Source organism: Arvicanthis niloticus, chromosome 29, assembly GCF_011762505.2.
Source record: "Arvicanthis niloticus isolate mArvNil1 chromosome 29, mArvNil1.pat.X, whole genome shotgun sequence".
In the NCBI taxonomy this organism is placed as follows: domain Eukaryota; kingdom Metazoa; phylum Chordata; class Mammalia; order Rodentia; family Muridae; genus Arvicanthis; species Arvicanthis niloticus.
This window is the reverse complement of record NC_133437.1, coordinates 17,574,333-17,593,747: the sequence shown is the minus strand read 5'-3', so window position 1 is coordinate 17,593,747 and position 19,415 is coordinate 17,574,333. Positions and strand designations below refer to the sequence as shown.

The window sequence follows — 19,415 nt, the reverse complement described above, 5'->3', positions numbered from 1 at the left end:
ACAGACAGAAGATGCGGAGAGGATTTTAAGATGTCTTCTGGACATGGCATGGCCACGGTCTTATCAACAGCAGTTATGGTTATCTGCACAAAATGAAGCCTGTCAACATTCTAAGATGAATGGGGGAAGAGACTTACAAGGCCTCACCCTTAGCTGAGGAGTAGGAGTGAAACAGCTGAGGGAAGGAGGAGCCATTTTTCTTCAGGGTATAGACACAAGTAAGCTTCCCATGATCCAGTAAATAACACTACACCCACGCACATGCAAGCAACACTTATTAAGTTCTGCTGGTTATTATGTTTGGTGAGGGGGGTGGGAAGTCTCAATGCAGGAGGGAAAGTTTGGGAAGAAGGGCTCCAGAGAGACTGGGGAGGTAAGAGAAGAGGATGGAGGTGAACAAGATCAAATACATTATTGCCAAGAATTAAAAAAAAAAATTTAAATGAATGAACATGACCACGCGGGCTTAACCTAAATGCCTATTATGCCCTCAAATGATTACATGTGCACACACTCAGTACTCACTGCATTTCAACTGTACTTTTAGGCCATCCTAACTTACTTTTGTGCGAAGCAATAGCTAAATCCTGTTAATTGCTATTTTTGAAGTTTGCTTTCCTTTAGAGACTTACAATTTCTTTCCAACAGACCAAAGACTAAGCAGAGATAGCGAGGATTGGTCAAGTTCTAACTCCGGTTTGTACAGATTTGTAGAAGGGTATGGCGACTCTTATGGATGGCCCTAAACCCATGCTCATGGGACTGCATGAATGGACTCAGTGGATTGTGAGAAATAAAAATAAAAAATGTAGGAGGTGCATGTGTTGGGAAGGTGGCCAATGGGGATGTGAAGTGGGGGAGGACATCACAATGATATATTGTATATATGTCTAAAAATTTCTAAGAATAATAAAAGAATACTTTTAAACCCCTAACGTTCTTATTTTTCAGATTTTCCCCCCCTCTGGGGGAAAAAAAAACCAAACAAACAGGTAACTGTGTCTGTTCTATTTCTTATGAGATGAGGCAAAAGAAAAATTTATACAAATAAAGGATAAATACAAACCTGGCTACCCTTTAATGAGTGGGCTTCTATACACCCCACCATCTTAATCTTTATGGGAACTAATGATACTGCATACAATCTGGCATTCAGACTTTAGAACTAACATTCATAAATAAATTAATCATTACAAAATATCTCCCCAGGAAAATTAGAAAACAAAGATGGCATTTCATTTGATATTATTAAATTTCAGAGAATTAAATGCAAGGGTCGTCTCTGTTGGTCCTTGGGTAAAATACTTTACTTTTATAAACTAGTATAAAACGTTGGCTGAGCAGGTAGGTATGAGTCACATGTACAGTATCAAATAACACTATTTAGGATGCTAGATGTCTTAAAAGTTCAGATATAGTAGTATATCACTCATTAAATGTTTACATCCTGCTTGCCCAAAAAGCACTTGCTAATCTGATGTCATCATTTCCCATAGGTTGGTACAATGATGCTAAAATAGATGATGCACTTTATAGAGTAAACTGATTTTCAACTTGACGTTTGTTTATTTGTGCCTATAAGAGTCTGTATGAACGTATGTGTAGGATTCAACCCCTAGTTAGGACTTCACTGAACTATATTCCCAGTGTAATCATCAGTAATGCTGCTAAAGTCCAAATGTTCACGTATAGATTTAATTCAACCTATAAGCTTTTATCATCCTGCTTTCATCTTTAAGTCTAGTTACCAGATAGCAATATGTTTCTGAAACTTATTATAATAATCCATTCCATGAGCTTATGAATTTCTCCCATATCTTAGGCTAGTGCTTTAACTTTACAAGAGTCTATTGTTGAACAGTACCTGATTTATCATACATTCTGAATCTGTAGTGCCATCTGGGAGGATTTAAATAATTTCAATTATGTATGTACATTGTACCAAAGCATAAAATACTACTTTTTCTTAACATAATATTTAAAGGCAGAGCTATCTAATTTGCTGTATGTAATGTGTTTCTTTATATAGCACAGTAACATTACTGTGTCTTAGCAATTATAAAGTCAGTGCTGACTCTCAGGCACAGCCACAGAAGACAGTGAGAGGATGTATTACTCATTTCTTGACTAAAGGCAAGATCATATTAAGATAATTAAGTCAAACGTACGTAGAAATCATATGCTAACCTTTCTCTTCTACCAGACAGATGAAAACCGTTGCTCAGAGACAAAGTCGGTTGCTTAAGTGAATAGTAGCAGTGGCTAAGCCTGGAGAACCTACGTACACAATCCCTACATTTTTGACATAAGATTAAGAACATTCTGTATTTTTAGAGACCAAAATGATGGCAAAACCACTGCATTACATATGAAAGTATCCCTTATCTAAAATGCCTTATATACATGCTTTATAATATACATACATAACAAACATAGTCTGAAGATAATTTTATATAGTATTTTTGGTCTACTTGAAGGTTGACTATGAGCTACCACATGTGATCTGATATATAATTCTCCATTTGTGGCATATTGGCACACTTAAAAAAAGGTTTCAGATTTTGAAGCATTTCACATTCAAAAAATCATATTCAACTTCACATGCCAAAATCAAAGATATTCAATCTGAATTCATATTTTCCTAAGAAATTGATTCCTTCCTGAGTTAAATTAGGATCAAGGCGCATCCTATAAATTATTCCTGTAATAAAATTGGTGGAAGAAAGCAGTTTTAAATATTAGACAAACTAACATTACTATGGTACTATTGTATGTCTCCATTATTTCCAAAGCATTTTCATTTACTTTAATACTTTTATATCAACTAGAAAAGCAAGCATATACCTTATTAAATGTATTGTGGGGTGTACTTTTTTTTAATAGGTATTTTAAGCAATAATTGGCTTCTTAAACTTAAAATTTCATTTTTGGTATATAAAAAGTGAGGTTCAAGATTAACTTTGTGAAGCTTTATTTTATTAATTCTTATGCATAAAGTTTTATCAGTGATTTCATTATTGTTTTCAAATTTACTACACAGCTTACTGTTTACCTCCTTGTAAAGGAACTCAAAATTTCCAAAATATGCTTAAGTATTCAAATGTGTATATTAAAATGGATATGAAAAACTATACAATATAGGCCACTTTCCCCTACTTAGATCAATATATATGTATAAAATATTTAAATGACTGCAGATCATAAAACTATTAAATGATCAATCAGGCTGTGGTTAAAGCTCACTGATTACAAGCTTGTTTAACCTGTAAATATCCTAGGTTTGATTCTCAGCACTGCAAAACAAAAGCAAACAAGGAAACACACACACACACACACACACACACACACACACACGGGTTGGGGGAAAGAGTGGAACAGGAGGGTTGGAAACTGATCCAAGTAATTTCTTTCACTAAGTTCTATAGGTCCCTTCTATAGTTCCCATTCCTACGCGTGTCTCCTTTGAGTGACCTATGGTGACATTATAGGACTGTAGGTAGGTTTCTAATGAAGTTTGTAAAGCTTATCAAAAGGTATTATGGGCTATGTGTTAAGAGTGCCTGCCTAGTACATATGACCTACTGGGTTCCTCCTCCCCAGCACGGCAAAACCAACCAAACAAGGCCGTCACCATCAGCACTCTTCGCCCAGAGCAGTAGTTCTCAACCTTCCTAACGCTGCAATTCTTTAATTCAGTTCCTCATGTTGTGATGAACCCAACAATTAAATGGTTTTCATTGTTATTTTGTAAATGTCATTTTGCTACTGATAGGAATCTGTGTTTTCTGGTGATCTTAGGTGGCCCCTGTGAAAGGGTCATTCAACTCCCCCAAAGGGGTCGTAACCCAGAGATTGAAAACCACTGTCCTAGAGCTATGTTTGTTTTCCTTTTAATACAGCACATAGGTTAAGTCATAAAATATTTCAATGATATAATCATATAGGAAAGAATTTTATTTATTTACAATTATCAAGTATAAATTTGAATTCTTCAATTTACTTCCTGACTTGCCCTGATTTAGTAGATATGAATTTTCTTTCTATATATTATGAAATATTTGTCAAATCTTTATTTGTATAGTAATGCCATCTAAATAAAAGGGAAACCCAGACATTTTTACTATAGCTTTTTTTTATTATATAAAGGCTCAATTGTAAAATAATCAATTTAACATCTTATGCTGCCAAATTATTCTTTATACAAGGATACTCACTAATAAACCAAATACGATGCCATTATCTTCCATTTAAAAATCTTACCTAATATTCATTCAAAGATATAATAAAGCACTTATAATTTTAAAAATACACAGATACTATCAACAAAGAGCTAAGCATGAATTACCATTTATAGACATTTGTGGGACTCATTAAAGTGTGCCTCACAACATCCCTGTGAGGTAGGGAGGTGGATTCATGACAATACATAGACTTGAGCAATGTTACATATGCCAAGATTACATAGAGAAAAGTTGCAATTTTGTTGAGTTAAAAAAAATAAAATCCATGAACCAGTTCTATTTAGAAGTCCAAGAAAACCACCTGCTTGTTTTTTACTTTCTTCATCACAGAGTTACTTTGATTTTCAACAGATTTTTCCCCCCTTCATCAAGGGCTTTTCAGTCTTCTGGATATTAGTGAAGCGAGACATTTCCAAAGTTCTAAAACATGAACCTTCCCAAGTCCATCTCTTCTTTCTCTAGACGGCTCTAGTTTAGCTGTTCTCTTCACACAGAAGTCAAGTAGGTGTCTTCTTTAAAAAGAACTACCTTCTTTTCATTCTTCAATGTTAAAATTGCATGACATGAGATAGTCTTTTTAAACATCATGTTTCTTCCAGGGGTTTCTCTCAGTCAGGGGTCATTTGTATCTTTTCAATTAGAATTAACTGCCAAGCCTCTTCTTCCAAGGAAAATGATGACTTCACTAATTTAAAAAATAACCAAGGCCAGAGAAGTTCTCCAGCAAAGGAAATTGGCTGTCTTCACAGGAAGAAAAAAAAAAAAATCCATCTTTAAGAACTGATTTAAAAAAGAAAAAAACTTGAAAAAAAACACACTATCCATTAAGTATCAGGATGCAAGGGAGGCAAGAGCCCAACTTTTCCATAAAAAGAAATAAAAGATGTTCAAGTAGAATTGTTTAAGAAGTGGTAGTTGGGGAAAGGGGTAGGAATCTATTTAGAAACATGGTGTCTGTGTTTATTTCTTACTGTCCATTATGTCTTTCTCTGGCAAATCTCCAATAAGCTACTGTGTCCAGTATGGGTTCAGGGCTTGACTCCTAGCAGGGCCTGCATGTGGGAAAGCCTCTAACATCCCATTAAGAATCTCTCTTTTTGTCATGGAACCTAAGACTTGTGGCCACAGGTAATAGTGACAGAACAGTTAATGTGTCTTGAAAGAGGTAGGACTACCAGCTGGGTGTGGTGGCAAACACTTGTAATGCAAGCACTTGGAAGGCTAAGACAAGAAGGAAGTTCTAGGCCAGGCCAAGCTACATAGCCAAAGCCCATTTCAAACAAAACGAGCAAAGCAAAGCAAACCAAGGGGGTAAACGACAGCAGAGTGCATGGAATTAGACAACACACATAATCTGTTCCATTAAATAATTTAACAATTACTGCCCATTCTCTGCATTGCATGCGGAAGTACTGTATTTTGTAGAGCACGAAAGTCCTTAGGTGGTCTCTTATAGTAACTTAGCTTACAAAAAGCATACCTTAGAAAAAATTAGTTATAAAAATGTATTAAGCCACAGGATCAAATATATTTTCTACAAATTTATTAGCCTCACATTATAGAAACCAAAGTTGTGCCTTGGATTAAAAAAGCATTTTGCAGAACTATGTCTAAGGTTGCAGTTCAGGAGTGTCATAAACTACTTTTATTGTTGAAAATTAAAACAAATCCCTTTTGTGTCTCAGGTACATGGAGGTAAAAAAATTTTAACACTAATTTCTTTACAACTTCCTATTCCACTATGCATGCAAAGCTTTTAAAATGTCCTATAAGATTATCATAGCATTCCTGCATTGTTTAAAGACTAATGCAGAAGTTTACTAAACACTATAAATGCCCGTGTCCAAAAACACAACCCCTCTAAAGGAAACCAGGTGGAAAACTGCCCTCCCAATCATATATGGATGATCATTTAAAATAACCAGTTGACATTTCTATAGTGCAATAAGAAAAAGTCATTTGTAGAGCAATTATACAAGAAATCAATTATCTGAAATGAATAACTTTAATCTTCAAAACAATAATACATCTTAAAAACCAGGTAGCAAGTAAGCACTATTCATATCTTCTACATAAGAACTACTTCCTGTATGATGGGAATCTTCACATTTAATGCAGTAAAGCTGAGGCTCAGTGTTGTCTTCTTTGAAACTAGAACATTTTTATAAGAAATTTCCCTATCAAATTTCTTTTTTCTCTTGAAATAACCCATGGATGCTGCTGTCCTTGTCAATGTATAATTATTAAAACCATCACATTGTTGGAGCATAAGAGAATTAGTATAATGGAAAAACATGTTAAAAGTCTAAGAATAGAGGGGAACATGTTTGCCCTGCTAAAGATGCACAAAGACTGCACAGCTTATATATGATGAAAGACTCTGCTCTAAGATCAGAAATAAGATCATGTGATGATCAATACTGTACTAGCTAGTGCTGTTAGGGGAATGAAATACAAGGCATCTAGATAAAACAGTAATGCAGTAAAGCTCTATCAGTTGGCAGAAAACATAATTTTATCTATAGACAGTCCTGAGGAATCTGCTTTAAAACTATTAAAATTAATATTAATCATAATTAATGATTATCAGAATGCCAACAACTTCTCTATAGGAATTTAGAAGGAATTTCTATAGAATAAACTTTGCTTAGAAATTGTAGGGAATCAAGACTCAATCTTTAAAAAAAAGAAAAAGAAACTAAGAAACAAAGAAAAGAAAATGGCTATACAAATCATACCTCTCAATTTTAAAGATTAATCCAAAGCTAAAATAATGAAGGCAATATAGTATTAGTATAAGGACAGAACTTATCCCTGGGCCAGAACTGAGAGTTCAGAAATAAATCTTTTACAGTTTTTGTTTAGAATGCCAAGATATTTTCAATGGAGAAAGAATGGCCTTAAAAAAAGAAAGGAATAGAAAGACAGATAATCCCAGAGAAAAAGGCAAGCCTCTACCTCATACCACATGCAATAAATGGACCAGAGATTGAAACTGAAGAGCTAAAACTCAGAAGAAAATAAAAGTGTAGTAAATCTTATGACCTCAGACTAGCCAGTGACTTCTTAACATATGGTATTAAAAACACAAGCAACTAAAAAAATAAATAAATAAATCAGAAATAAAGAAATAAAATGTTTGTACTGAAAAACACAATATCCAAAAAAGAGACAACTTACTGAATGAGCAAAGCCATTTGAAAATAATTCATATGATATGGGTTTAATATCTAGAATATATAAAGGGTGTCCACAAATCAAAAACAGACAAACCTCAATTGACAGCAGGTAAAGGATCTGAGTAGCCATTGTTTTGAAGATATGTAAGCGGTCCACAGGCATATCAAAAGATGCCATTAGGGAAATCAAAGTCAAAACAAAATACAAATTTATTCAAGAGGTGGGGATCATAAGGGAAGGTGTGGGAGAAGAGCGCTGCTCAGTGTGGGACACTTACTCAGGGCACCTGGGTCAGGGCTCATCCAGTAAGACAAGCAGGAAAAAGTTCTGGTGCTATGTAAAGAAACTAGAAGCTTTATACTCTGGTGATGGACGTGCAAAATAGTGCAGCTGCTCTCTACAACAGCCTGGCAATCCCTCGAAAGTGTTACCATGGAATGAACAAATGACTCAGTGCACACTATATGAGCTCATATACATGAAACAGAACAGGCGAAGTCACAGAGCCAGGAATGCTCCGTGTTGGGAGATGGAAGAGAATGCATGTGTGGGCAACGGGGGTAATTACTAATAGGTACAGGTTTGTTTCTATGGTGAACAAAAGGCAACAGAGGGGTGGAAATTCACTGTAGTTAACGTTGTATAATTACACGAATATACCAAAACTGCTGAACATTTTTATAGGTGACTATGAAAGAGCATATGTTATATTCTTTAGCATGAGTTACTTTGCTAAAAAGCTGTCATTAAAAATAGAAAAGAGAATATTAACAGCTAAATGGGTTTTGTTAGAATCAGGACATTAAGCTGATTATTCTTTAAATATGTACCATTGCTAGTTCTATTAAATGTGTGTTTGTGTTAATAAACAAGTTGAACCAACTTGATGTACCTTGTTCTACTACCTCAGTTAACAGAAGGAACAGAAAAAGTCATTTATTTGTTCAAAAGAAATGAATTCTCTACTGTGCATCTAAAATAAATCAAAATGTATGAAAGAAATTCAAGTTACATTGAGAATTTCCAAATAAGAAGTTGAACAGTCAGAGGCAAGCATGTTAAACAATAATAAGATTAGGAGGTCCTGTGAGTGTTTAAAAACTGACACAGAAAAAAGCTTTTTTTAATGTTTATATAGAGGATCTCCCTAGGTCAGGTCAGACTCTAAGGGTCCAGACTTCTGGATAACTCTCAGATGCAATGCAGCCACTAGGTAGATAAAATTATAGAAAATTCTCTGACTGTTTCCACTTTCATAAAATCAAGTGGCTTCTAAACCGCATAGTGGCCAAAGTTCCTTTATTTCCAAAGTCCTAATATTTTAAACTTCAATGTAGGAAAAGTCATGAAAATTAACATATTGGCTAAGAAGCTAAACTGTGAATGGAAAACTGGCAAATGGACATAATGAACACGGCTGGCATGCTCGTTTCACTAGTGTGGTCACTCCATAAGGGAGGCAGTCACCGGGGCACACTTCCAACACACGTCAGCACACATCTGTTTACTTTGTGCTATGAAGTATGTGAGCCTAATGTAAGAAGCAAGCATTGGTGTGACCTTGACAGAGGTTGGGGTCAAAGCTCTAGAGGAGAAATCAGATGAGTCACCTGGATGACATCCCTCTGACTTCACTTCTTGAGCATTCCAGTTTATCACAGACCTCATCATTCTTTACCAGCACCCACACCACAACTGTCATCTCTGTATGTGGCTTGCCTGCCTCTCTACAGTTGTTATATTTTGGTCTTAACCCTTAACACTCTTAGGTCTGAAATCAATAGAAAAAACACATTTTCCTCATGTGCTGGAGCAGATCTGTCCAGATCACACACCTCCTTCCACTGGAATCCACACAGTGGTTTGCTAAGGACAGAAGAGAGAGGGGAAATCTTAAAGCCTCCAAGGACAGGGATCATCTAGATGGCTCTCACCCATGACCAGCTCCCACATATCTCACTGCAGCCAGACAGCAGTGAGAGGATGCTCACAGCCACGGAGATGGACTGACATCTCCGAAAGGCAGCAACCCCACTCAAAGTGCCTAGAAATGTCAAAATCTCACAGAATAATTTTCTTAATAAATTAACTATACTGAGTGATGATGTCTGACAAAAGCTTTAGCAAATTTTGAACAATTTCCACAAAATCTTGGTTGACTTCAGAAAAAAATGAAAGCAGTTTTTCAAAAATTTAAGGCAGAAAATTAAGTATCTCTATTCAGAAAAGTATTTAATAATCTTGGTAGATAAACTGGATTCTTTTGTTGCATATTATTTTAAAAAATATAATTGTTCTCAGTTTGGCAAAGAATACAGATCAGTATTTAAAAAGCTAATTAACAAGACAGCACTTATAAAATGCCACCCTTTTTAATTATGTAAAGTAAATTCTGCATTTCTAAATTGCTGAATTATGATCTCAAGTTAGCTTTCATATTAATTCTGAAAAATAGAATTTTTGAGGTTTAACATATTTAAAAAAAAAAAACTCAACTGTAGCAGTTAAGGGAGCGCAATATGTAATTTTTCATCTATAATTTATCAGTGATAAAAATCTCTTCTAACGAAATTAAATCCCAGCTATATAGATTTATTCCAAATAAAAATTATATACAGCAATTATTTTTACTTTAGCTCATAACTATAACCTAAATTCTGTTTAGTACTTAAAAAGGAGGGAGACAATGTCCCTAAATGTGCATAGCATGTGATAAGTTAGACCTCTTTGAGATAAGGTCCCATTATGCAACCCTGGCTGGCCTAGAATTCCCAGAGATCTACTCTCTCCTGCCTCCAGAACACCAGGATTGAAGCTGTGCAACAGCATACCAGGAAGTACAGAGACCTCTGAATACCATTCACTTTTTTTTTATATATTTGTAGTATGTGCAAATAAGTACAAACTGTATTTAATTTATAAAAATTTGGTATACTTTAGCTTACTTAAATATAAACATTTATATTTTTAAAAAACTGGTTAAAATATCGCCTAAAGTATCCAAGGAAATTTAGTTTTTGAAATTGTACAAACCTCTAGGTATAATTTCAAGTTAGTGTCTTTCTGAAGCTTAGAATAATAAATACAAATGGAGTGAATCAACCCATGTTTATTATTATACTGTCATACAGCAAAAATCAATATACTACAAAATATTTCTGCATACACCTTTTAATGAGTTGTTGCAAACACATAAACTGCAGAAAAATCTCAAACAGAGTGGAAGATACATGCAGTACCTCCAAAATGCATAAAGTCCAGCAGCACCATGAGAGTGTATTATCCAAACACTGGAAGAATCCAAATGTTGTCAGTGCTTGAGAGCCTACTTTCCATTACAGTAACCAAACTTATCAAAATTTGTCAGTAAAAAATGGCTTCACAAACTGCTGCACTATGTTCTGAACCCTCAGAAAGATGACAGCAGCTATGGATCAGTATTATACTGCATCTCTGAGAGTCAAGGTTGTAATTAACAAAATAGAAATTTTAGTTTTCACTAATATATTTCAGGATCACATTCCAACAGTACTACAATAATATAAAACTACTTCTAAGAGAATAAAGGTTGTCTTAAATCTTATTTTAAAAAATCCAACCACTTTCTAGAATTCTACACAAATGACACCAGGAAGCAAACAATTACCTTGAATGAGAGAGGAAAACTTTTTCCCCACACAAACATACAAGTTAGTCTATTAGGGTCTAATGACATTTTAGTCCCCAGATATAAGACTATGGTTTCAAAGAATACCCTAAAAAGTCACTTTAGTTTGTCAATGAGTTTCTGTTCAACCTCAAAAGGTAATTATGTTTTAAGTTAAAAATAAAGAAAAAAGCAATTTAGAAAAGATGTAAAGAACTTAGTAAACATCTACACTCAGTCTTCCAGTTCCGCACATCCTAAGCTTCTGAAAGCATTTAAAGGAGTGCACCAAGGAGTGATCATTCCTTGAAACCATCTGGTTAGACTATTATTGCATAGTTTATGACAAGGACATAAAACTATAGCACTTAACTTAAAGTATATATGAGCCCATATGTTTACATTTTAATTTAGCAGCATAGTTTTCAGAAACCAAAGAAAGTAGTAAACGATTCAAGGTAAAGAATTATACCTTATACCACTGAATTAGGAGAAATAAAAACTGTAATAGCTTAATATATACATTTCCTTAAGAGTTCAAGATAATTTTAAGAAATTATTGTGGATGAAATTATGTATCTAGGATTTGCTTTAAAAATAAAACAATATAGAGTGGAGAGTTGGCTCAGTGGTTAAGCACACTAGTTGCTCCTGAGAAGACCCAGCTTCAGTTCCAGCACCACATGGTGGCTCACAACCGTCTATAACTTGTTTTGGGGAATCTGACATCCTCTTCTGGCTTCTGTGGGTACCAGGCATAGACACGCCTGTATGCAAAACACCCATACACATAAAACATAAAATTAAAATAAAAAGAATAAAATGGTAAGTCTGGGAGTGTGGCGCACTTGGTGCAGGGCCTACCTATCATGTGTAAAGACCTGTAGTTGAATCTCAGCACTGCAGCAATGACACATTAATAGAGAACAAGGTGAGTGTAGTGATATGGCCATGATTTTCCCCTGACTGTTAAGGCCGAAGTGGTATTTCCATGGGAGTCTATTATTGTAGTCTGTCTGTGCATATCTGAAAATCTTATAATGAAATTATAATTAAAAATAAATTTTTTGTATTCCTAAATCAACATAATTTTAAAATAAAGCTTACAGTTATAGAATGGACTAGAACCACATTACTAAAATTGTCAAGCCTAAATAAAAGTCACAGCTTCTTTACTAATTGCCGATTCTAGACACAGGATAACCTATGACTCTTAAGAAAAGCACAAGAGGCTACCATTGCAGGTAGCATGACTGACTGGATTGCTACCCTTGCACTTTTTGTTTGGCTTTTGTTGTGTTCACTATGTACCCTGGGTATGGCCATCATAACTGTCCTGGTTTTCTTTTAAAACAGATGCTCTAGTGATTTTGGTCTCCATTTAGCAGTAAAATTAGACTGAACAAAAGCAGGAACATACTAGCAAAGCCCTTTTCTTAAACTAGTCTCTCTTTTTTTGTTGTTAAAACAAGTACTCAGGAAGGAAAGGCAAAGTGACAATCTAGGTAATCTCTAAACTCAAGATTTTTGTCTTCCTTTGCCAAGAGGGAAATATAGTATATCCAATTTAAATATATGAGTATTTTAGACTTAAGAAATATTAATTATAATGTTCTTCCTGTTTCTAACTCATGAAATGCTAATCTCAATTCTATATAGGTCTTTCCAGACAGTTACTTACATAGCATACTTATGTCAGACATTTGGTTAAATGTACTATTAACTAATTGAATATATCTATATATTTTATATGTGTATATATACTGTATATATAACATATGTATATATATATATGCCCTAGTATGTATATATAACATGTGTGTATGTATATGTGTGTGTGTGTATATATATATATGTATATATATATATATATACACACACATACATACATACATACATACATACATACATACATACTAGGGCAAGGTCAGAAGAACTGAGCTGTCAAATTAAAGTAGTTACTAAAGAGCAATGGGACCTAGGACACATAAACTAAACTTAAAGATTTAGTTTTCTCATAATAAGTCAAAGGCATGAGCTTTCATACTGTGATGCTTTACATTATAATTCAGCATACACATATAAATGCTTAACACTGAAACACTTACTACAGTGAACTTTACTGTCTTCTTTTTCAGAAGCCATGAAAAACCTATTTGAAACTACCATAGCTCAGGAAATCTTGAATAACACTATCTCTGAGATCTTCTACCTTGACAATCAGGGATTTTTGCAGTAGCTGTAAATAATCTACCTCATATGGAAATCTTTATTTCAGTCAAGGAAGTAGATGAATACATAATCCTAAAACATCAAATTCAGAGGAATACTTTCATAAAATACTATAGCTGGAAATTCTTAAAATAATAAGAAAAACTATATAATTATAAAATGCCTTTACCATAATTATAAGCTTAATTTATCTAGGTTTTTTACTAGAACACTGTCAAATCCTCCATAACAAGTCACAGAAGCAGTATCTTTAAGGTAAAAGTAATTTGTATCAGACATTCAAGAACAGAGGAAAATCAGGATGAGGACCAATTCTAAGGAAGCAATACAAATAGAAGGGGATTAACAAAATAGTGAATGTTTAGAAAAATTCAGATGAATAGACTAGAAATAGCTTCTTCAAATGTTAAATTTAAAAGTTCTTATTCCTAAATTTCATTGTATTGGCTCAATTTAGGTGTTAAACCAAGTATATAATGAATATGTATATGAATGTGTATATGGCTCAATTTAGGTGTTAAACCAAGTATATAATGAATATGTATATGAATGTGTATATGGCTCAATTTAGGTGTTAAACCAAGTATATAATGAATGTTCAGTGCAGTTCAGTCTTTTAAATGAAAATGTAAACTACTATTTAATAAACAGGAAAATTTTCCTGTCCTTATTATAGTTAAAATATTTAAAAATTTTATCCTATAATAACATTCTTTGTAATTAAATAACGTAATTTCTGTAATGGTATCAAAGAACTGCAGTCTTTTGTTAAAAAACTATGCTGACTAAATAAATACAAATGTATGGGAGTCAGATTGAGGGAATAAAGGTTTTCCTGTGTTCAGCTACCTTTATAGCTAGAGGAAAAAAGCACTTATACTACAGTAATTAAAATTATGAACAACTTTCTTCAAAATGTCTACCATCTTATGTAGAATTATTAGCATTAGCAGTAGAGTGTCCTTACATTAAAAAATTCCCATTTATTCTTAAGAATCATCCCTAATTTCCTTGTTCCACAGCCTAGTAAGGAGATCCCTTATTGCTGGTCTAGTATGTTTAATCCTATGCCCCTATTAATGCAGTTCAATTGCAATAAAAACTCACTTAAGAGAGTTTGAAATATCTAACTTTGTAATTTTTAACCTGTCAAAGATGTAATTTTCTAAGTCCTTCCAAAAAATGTGCAGTTAAAAAAAAAAAAAACAAACAAACCTATTTTCTTAATTTTACCTAAAAGTATTTTATAGAAAGCATTTTAAAAAGGGTAAAAATTAGTGTTAAGGTAGATAGGCTTTTTTTTAAAAAAAAAAATACTTTCAATAGTGCCATTTCACATTCATCTTTACAGTCTAGTAATACCACAGTATAGCCAATAACTAATGTTACTAGTTTAAGATGCATTTAGAACATGATGTATCTTTTAGAATACAGAATTCTTTTAAGAATCAGCGGGATGTCAAGCTTCCCTCCTGTTGGCATATGAGAACAAACCTGGCATTAATGTTAACAGGCTCACGCCTGGTATCCCTGTCTTCTCTGACATCTCCTGTAGACCTCTGGTAAAGCTTTCCTTTAGAGTAGGAATTCATTTGTTTCTAATTACAAGTTATAAATCTTATATAACATATATAAAAACAGAAAACTGGTTAACAAAATGAATCTTTAAAATATAGATAGAAAGAAATTATGTTTTAGCAATTGAAAAAGCTTCTCCTATAATTAGCTCAATGCTACTTTTTCCACATAGATAATGGAAATATATTCAGTCAATCAGAGCAACCAAAAACAATAAATTAAAGATGTCTGACCTGAGATTTTTCACTCTAAGGTTGTAACTTTAAGAGTTTTAAAAACCAAATGAATTCCATATTTATCCACCTTATTTAATCATGATTGCTGAATTGAATGTGTACCTATGTGAAAATGGCAATGCATTCTGAGTTGGCTCAGCCCTTGGCTCTGAGTTCTGTGTCACATCAGGTGTTCTCTCATCGTCTGTCCCATTGATACTTTCCGGTGTTAAAGGAGACTGAAGATCTCCTCCTGCTGATTCCTTTAAAAAGAGAGAGAGGGAAAAAAAAAAGAGTAAGAGAGTGTTTTAAAGTGTTATACTTTTTGTTCAAGCACACAATTTCATCTAAATGAACTCTTTGTGATGAATCAAATGGCAGTTGAAATTTTAATTGAGTTTAAAAAAGACAATTATTTTGGCAGAAAATCAACTCATAAGAAAATTAATCAAAAAATAATAAATTATACAAATAACAATTTAGAAATATAATTTCAAAACCCTGAAACTATTTGGGTTAATAAAGGTAACTAAACAGAATAAAGGTGGTGAGTGCAGGGAATCCCAGCACTGCAGAGGTTGAGGTGGAGGACCTTCTCAAGGTCAGTCCGAGCAGCACAGTGTATGACCCAGGCAGGGTGCAGGGTGGAGCACCAGCAGCCCCACCTTCCTCACTAGGCTCTACACGAATTCTAAGAAAGTGGGAAATGAAATTTCTTTAGTTTCATCCTTTTTAGTTAAGCTAAAGCAGTTGCTTCATTACTTAACATTCACAGAGGACTTATTCCACTTCATTATTTCATACTGCAATAAAGCTGTCAATATCTCTCTTTTCTGTATACAAATTTGACAGGAAAATCTGAGGGAGAAACTTTATGAGTTTGATACATAAAGAAGATGAAGTTGAGATTTCAGGCAACCCTGTCATATTCTCTTATAAATTATTTCCTATATTTTGTCACCATTCAGAACCAGCATCTCTGAAATCCCATTTCCTGACAACTGTGACAGATCTTACACAGGCACAGTGCATGTGTAGCACGTAGCTGGGCCATAGGTTTCCTCTATTCCTGTCTGGCAAGAGGCACCTTTACTTGGATTCTGAAATTAACAGACTTATCATTGAAGTTTTTTAGTTATAAATATAAAATCTAGAAGATTAATTTAAACTTTTAATTATGTCAATAGTAAGGATTAGCAAAACAGTAAACATTTAGGAACATAACAGAATATGAACTAAGCCATACTATTTTTTTTTAAAGCTTTATTTCCTAATTTACATGTAGGGGTGGTGTGTGTGTGTGTGTGTGTTTCTGTCTGTCTGTCTGTCTGTCTGTCTGTCTCTCTCTCTCTCTCTCTCTCTCTGTGCCCACAGAGGCCAGAAGAGAGTCTTGGATCCCCTAGACCTGAAGTTACATGGTACTGTATGCTCCCTGCCATGGGTACTGAAAACTGAACTCAGGTCTTGTGTGAGAACAATAAAGTACTCTTACTGCTGAGCCATCTCTCCAGCCCCGAGTTCAGGATGGGAGATGGACTGACTGACTGTGAAGTTAACCATCACTCTCCTTGTTTATTTTTCACTGTTTTATTACTCAGTTAACTGCATTAAATGCTTAACAAGAGCCAGCTGTATTTGCCTTCAAGATTGTTTATGCCAAATGTACTTACATAATAAATAACTGGATTAAGTATTATGCATATTGAAATTTGAACACAAAACTAGAGTAGTTATTTTAATTAAAACCAAATGAAATGCTTTAAAATGTCTGAAAAGTAAATGGTTATAAAATAAAATAAAACTTACAGGTGAATTAAGTATATATAGTATATTATGTATTTTTACCTAATATCATATATACTACCAGAGAAAAATAGTATCAGAGAAAAATAGGGTATTTGGATATCTTTGCAAGTACCAGGGTTTAACTTGAATTTCTCTCTCTCTGCCTCTTGACTTCAGATGCAATGTGACCAGCTGCCTCGCCTTCTCTGCCATAATTAATTATATCCCTTTGAACTTCAAGCCAAAGTAAACTCACCCTTAAAAACAAGAACAAAACAAAGCAAAAAAAAACCCAACAACAACAACAAAAACCCCAAAACCCCTCAAAACTAAAGAAAACTTGTAAAAAACAAAAAGGTCCTTGAGCACACAGATAGACACTGGAGATGCCAGGAAAAGTCAATGCATAGCTCATCTCTCCAAAGGGAGAAGATACTCAGCTGTTCTCCCAGACTGCTGGGGGAAGTGTAGTTTACAACTACATTCTGTAGCTGTTGAGCCAGGCTCTGCCCATGTATTAGGCTTGTTTATCCCAGACTCTTTCCCCCATAAACCTTGAGCACTTCTGGGCCATAAACCCCATCCTTGTGAGAGGTGTCATTTGTACTTTACAACAGCCTAAGTGGCATCTATGCAGTCTTAGGGCCAGGCCAATCCTGACTTGTACATGGACTGTATTTACCCTGGCCATTCTCCCTCCACCCTTATCCTGAGCACTGTTTCTAAGTTGGTAAGACCCATCACACAGACAAAAGAGCTTCAACATAAACATGTCTTAAGCTTTGTGGTACTTATGGGGCTAAGTTAACTGTTATCAAAAAAATTTCCCAAAATTGTGCTGTGCTTAAATACAGCAAACATAAGCTGATATCAGATACCAAGAAATCTTATCTAAATCGAGCTGAACTAAACTTCATTCTTCCTGCACCTAAATTTTCCTTGCTGGCTAGCCTGCAGGGACCTTCCAGAGTGACTATTAGTAAAATCAGGAAGACAAAAGTAAGGTTCAAATCAACAACATGTTCAAAGGTTTTAGGTAAAAAAAAAAATTGGAGAATTAAAATTATTTGATTCTAGCATAAAAAAAAATTTAAGCAAGAATCCTTTAAAACAGTGGTTCTCAATATTCCTAATGCTAAAATCCTTTAATACAGTTCATGTTGTGATGACTTGCAATCATAAAATTATTTTCGTTACTATTTCATAAGTGTAATTTTTTTAAAATAATTTATTTATTTTATATAAGTACACTGTAGCTGTCTTCAGACACCCATATGAGGGCATCAGATCTCATTATAGATGGTTGTAAGCCACCATGTGGTTGCTGGGATTTGAACTCATGACCTCTGGAAGAGCAGTCAGTGCTCTTAACCACTGAGCCATCTCACCAGCCCCATAAGTGTAATTTTGCTAATATTATGAATCGTAATGTAAATGTTTTGGGGGACAGACGTTTGCCAAAGTAGTTGCGACCCATGGCTTTAAACCATTTTTCTTCGCATTTTCTCCCAACAATGATGATTGAATCGAGGACCTCCTGCATATTAAGCAAGCACTGTATCACTGAGCTGCATACAGCTCAACCCTATTTTTTTTTTTACTTACTGTTATTTTAAGACAGGATCTTATTTTATTTATTTCAGTTGTCCAGACTGACTCTGAAGCCGGTCTGTAGTTTGGGCATACTTTATAATCCTACTGCCTCAACCTCCAGAGTACTTAGGACTACAGACCTGTTCTTCAAGCCTTAACTCTTTCTTGATTAGCAGATCAATTATTAGTTTTGATTCCAACAGACAAAACAGAGCCTAAATCCCCATGGTCTCCGGCTCTCCCAATCTCTCACTCCCTTTCCACTGTTTAAGACTTCATCTAGACTTATCACAGCCTACACAGATTTGACTTTATTACAGTATTACTTTGTCAGGCTCATGCTAGCTTTAATTTTCTCCATACTAAGCCAGGGTATATATAGTCTTCACTTAAGAGTTGAACAATATGGAAGTGGCGAACTGTTCTCTAACTGACAAACTCTTTCCATTTCAAGTCTTGAAAAAGGTGGGATGGCTTGTTTGTTTATATCATTTCTTACGTAAGGCCAATTGCATTAGTACCTCTGGAAAAGAAATCAGAGCTAGTAATATCTGGGCTTCATCTTAGGCCTAGTAAATTAAAACCTGCAGCGAGCTTTAATAAGTCCTCAAGAGCCAGGCGGTGGTGGTGCACGCTTTTATTCCCAGCACTTGGGAGGCAGAGGCAGGAGGATTTCTGAGTTTGAGGCCAGCCTGGTCTACAGAGTGAGTTCCAGGACAGCCAGAACTACACAGAGAAACCCTGTCTTGAAAAACAAACAAACAAAACCCACAAGCTAGTCGTCTGAGAAGAGGCCTTAAGGAACTGCCGCCATCAGACTGGCCTACAGGCAAGCACGTGAAGCATTTTCTTGACTAATAACTGATGTGTCTAACCTACTGTGGGCAGTGTCACCTTTAAGGAGGTCCTGGGTTATATAAGAAAGCAAGTTGAACAGGACATGAG

The 19,415-nt window shown here is 34.7% G+C and overlaps 1 protein-coding gene across 3 annotated transcripts in view; it reads right to left on the bottom strand.

The window, feature by feature from the left end:
• Homer1 (homer scaffold protein 1) overlaps window positions 1-19,415 on the bottom strand; it is a 110,510-nt gene that overhangs the window by 42,419 nt on the left and 48,676 nt on the right. For 2 of the 3 annotated variants that reach the window (XM_076927153.1, XM_076927154.1), the window contains exon 5: window positions 15,216-15,355. In XM_076927153.1, the coding sequence (XP_076783268.1) occupies window positions 15,216-15,355 (140 nt within the window). Of the gene's footprint in view, window positions 1-4,139; window positions 4,983-15,215; window positions 15,356-19,415 lie in introns of those variants that run through there. The other variant, XM_076927155.1, reaches the window with a different exon arrangement.